Source organism: Castanea sativa, chromosome 10 (assembly GCF_040712315.1).
Source record: "Castanea sativa cultivar Marrone di Chiusa Pesio chromosome 10, ASM4071231v1".
In the NCBI taxonomy this organism is placed as follows: domain Eukaryota; kingdom Viridiplantae; phylum Streptophyta; class Magnoliopsida; order Fagales; family Fagaceae; genus Castanea; species Castanea sativa.
In genome coordinates this window covers 32196244-32198387 of record NC_134022.1, presented here as the reverse complement: position 1 = coordinate 32198387, position 2144 = coordinate 32196244, and the positions used below count along the sequence as shown (strand labels likewise).

Here is a 2144-nt window from a genome sequence, read left to right as displayed (position 1 = left end):
GACCAACATGTCATCAACCAAGTTTATAAACAGCACACATGAATAAAATTCTCTAAGAAATAAAGCCATCATTGAATTTCTAAATTCTTATCTATCCATTTAATATATTTTTTAAAGCCCTTATCCATTTTAAAAATAGGAGATAGAATTTAGGAACTTTATTATAATTCCAAAAAAATTGAAGGATAGAGTCCTAAACTAATTAGACAGTCCCCACCTCTAGCCCATCTTGGCCCATATCTAACTTCAACTTCAAGCTTGCCAACAGTCCACAGTCCACAGCCCAAACTATCAAAACAAGACGCATTCACTTCAGCAAAAACTCATTCATCGGAAACTTGTTCAGCCTGGCCATGGAGTCCTCCTCATCTTCATCTTTTTCTTCTTCAAAATATTCTCTTTCTTATTGGGAGTACCTCGCTTTAATCTTTATGCGCCCCATCCTCGCAATCGCATTCGTAATTTCATTGATCTCTCTAGGTAACTATTTCTCTCCATCTCTTTTCTTCACAATTATTTGGTTTTCCATCACCTCCGTTGTTTTTGAGCGAAATTAGGATCTGGGTCGGTGAATATTTTCGCTATGATTGTTGTTTACACCTAAAGTTTCGATTTTTTTAATGGGGTTTGTGTATAGGTTGGTGGTTGGCGTGGAAGCTAGTTCTGGTTCACGTGCCTCTGGTGCAAGAGATATTCGGTTTGAGAAAAAAAACTTTCAAGGCAAAACCTCCTACACGGCGGCTATCTAAGATTTACAACAGCATGAATGCCCGAAATTCATCAGCTTCTTGATGGTAGTTTTATTTTGTCCTTTTTGTTTTGCTTTTTATATGCTTGATTTTTCTTCATGGTTCATATCAAGCTGTGTCTTGGAGTGTTTATTTTGGCTTTATTGCCTTTTGATTTTACTTTGATTGCTAATTTGTTGCTTTCTGCACAAAGAAGATGGTGTTTGTGATTATGCTTAAACTGCATCATCCCCATGGTTCCTTATTATTTGAAATTGGGGGTTGTGGCTGGTGCTAAAGACTAAAGTGATTTTGTATTGATAGTGTAGCTGCCTTGATTTATGCGGAGGATTGAATTCGAATATATCTTTGAAAACTGAAAATATTGTCCTTAACATCACTGAAATCGATATAGGGGTGCATAAGAACAATTATATTCCAGGTATATTTGTTCTAGCTACGTGAAAACGAATATTGTGAATAATGAAAGGCATGTGTTCAGAGAATGGTGATGTAGAGCTTGAGATATGATTGTAGCTTTTGTGATTGTTGCATATTTAGAATGAGATCGATTCTTTTTTCACATTCTGTATGCATAATAAGATGCATCTGGTGATGATATGCTTATGTTGCCTCTATTAGAGCTATTTGGTGTGGGGCCTTAATGAACAAGTGATGTTTTCATACTTAATGGGTAGGATTGAATTGATCACTTACCGTATGTTTGGACTTCGGATGGAAAGAAAGGGCAAGGTAATCTAAATACGGTTCCCCTTTCCTTTTCCTCCATCTCCTTCCGTTCCTAACAACCCTTAGGTTCATTAATTATGAAAAAAATCAAAGCTAGATTGGAGTTGCTTGGGTGCTCAATTTGAACGCTAAAAGCTATTTCAGGTAGTTTGTATTGTGTTGTTGACATAATATTAGGTTACTGCAAATAACTCTTGCGGTTTCTGTTTAATTTGCTTTTTTAATTATCAAAAACACTCTCGCGGTTACACTTGACTTTGGATTTCAATTTTATATCAATTTAACATAAGAACTAAAGGATTTAAAGAGCTAAAGAAAAGGAATTTGAAATAGCATCAAGCACAGGAACTTGATAAATTACCTGTCATAAACAAGGGTTTCCCCTCCCCCCTTTCCCTGCCCCCCCCCCCCCCTCCCCCACCAAACAAAAAAAGAAGAAGAAAGAATTCCTGCTTATTTAACCATTATCTCACACTATATAAAGGTAAAGGGACTCGATAAATTACCTGTCTTGGTGTAGGACTGTTGGTTTACAAAAGCTATCCCTAAGTGCGCCTTTTTGTGTTGGCTAGCTTTGAGAAATAAGCTTACTACTAGACAGAGACCTGTAGGTTACAAGGGCGATCTCCTCTGCGTTTTTTGCAGGAGTAGGATTGAGTCTTTGGA

General features: G+C 36.9%; 1 protein-coding gene across 1 annotated transcript; it reads left to right on the top strand.

Annotated features, from left to right (window-relative positions):
- The first annotated feature begins 274 nt into the window (after window positions 1–274).
- Window positions 275–794, top strand: LOC142612850 (uncharacterized). The gene is made up of 2 exons (XM_075785016.1): window positions 275–480; window positions 638–794. The coding sequence occupies exons 1-2, from the start codon at window positions 354–356 to the stop codon at window positions 790–792; spliced, it is 282 nt and encodes a 93-aa protein (XP_075641131.1). The 5' UTR covers window positions 275–353; the 3' UTR covers window positions 793–794.
- The last annotated feature ends 1350 nt before the right edge of the window (window positions 795–2144 follow it).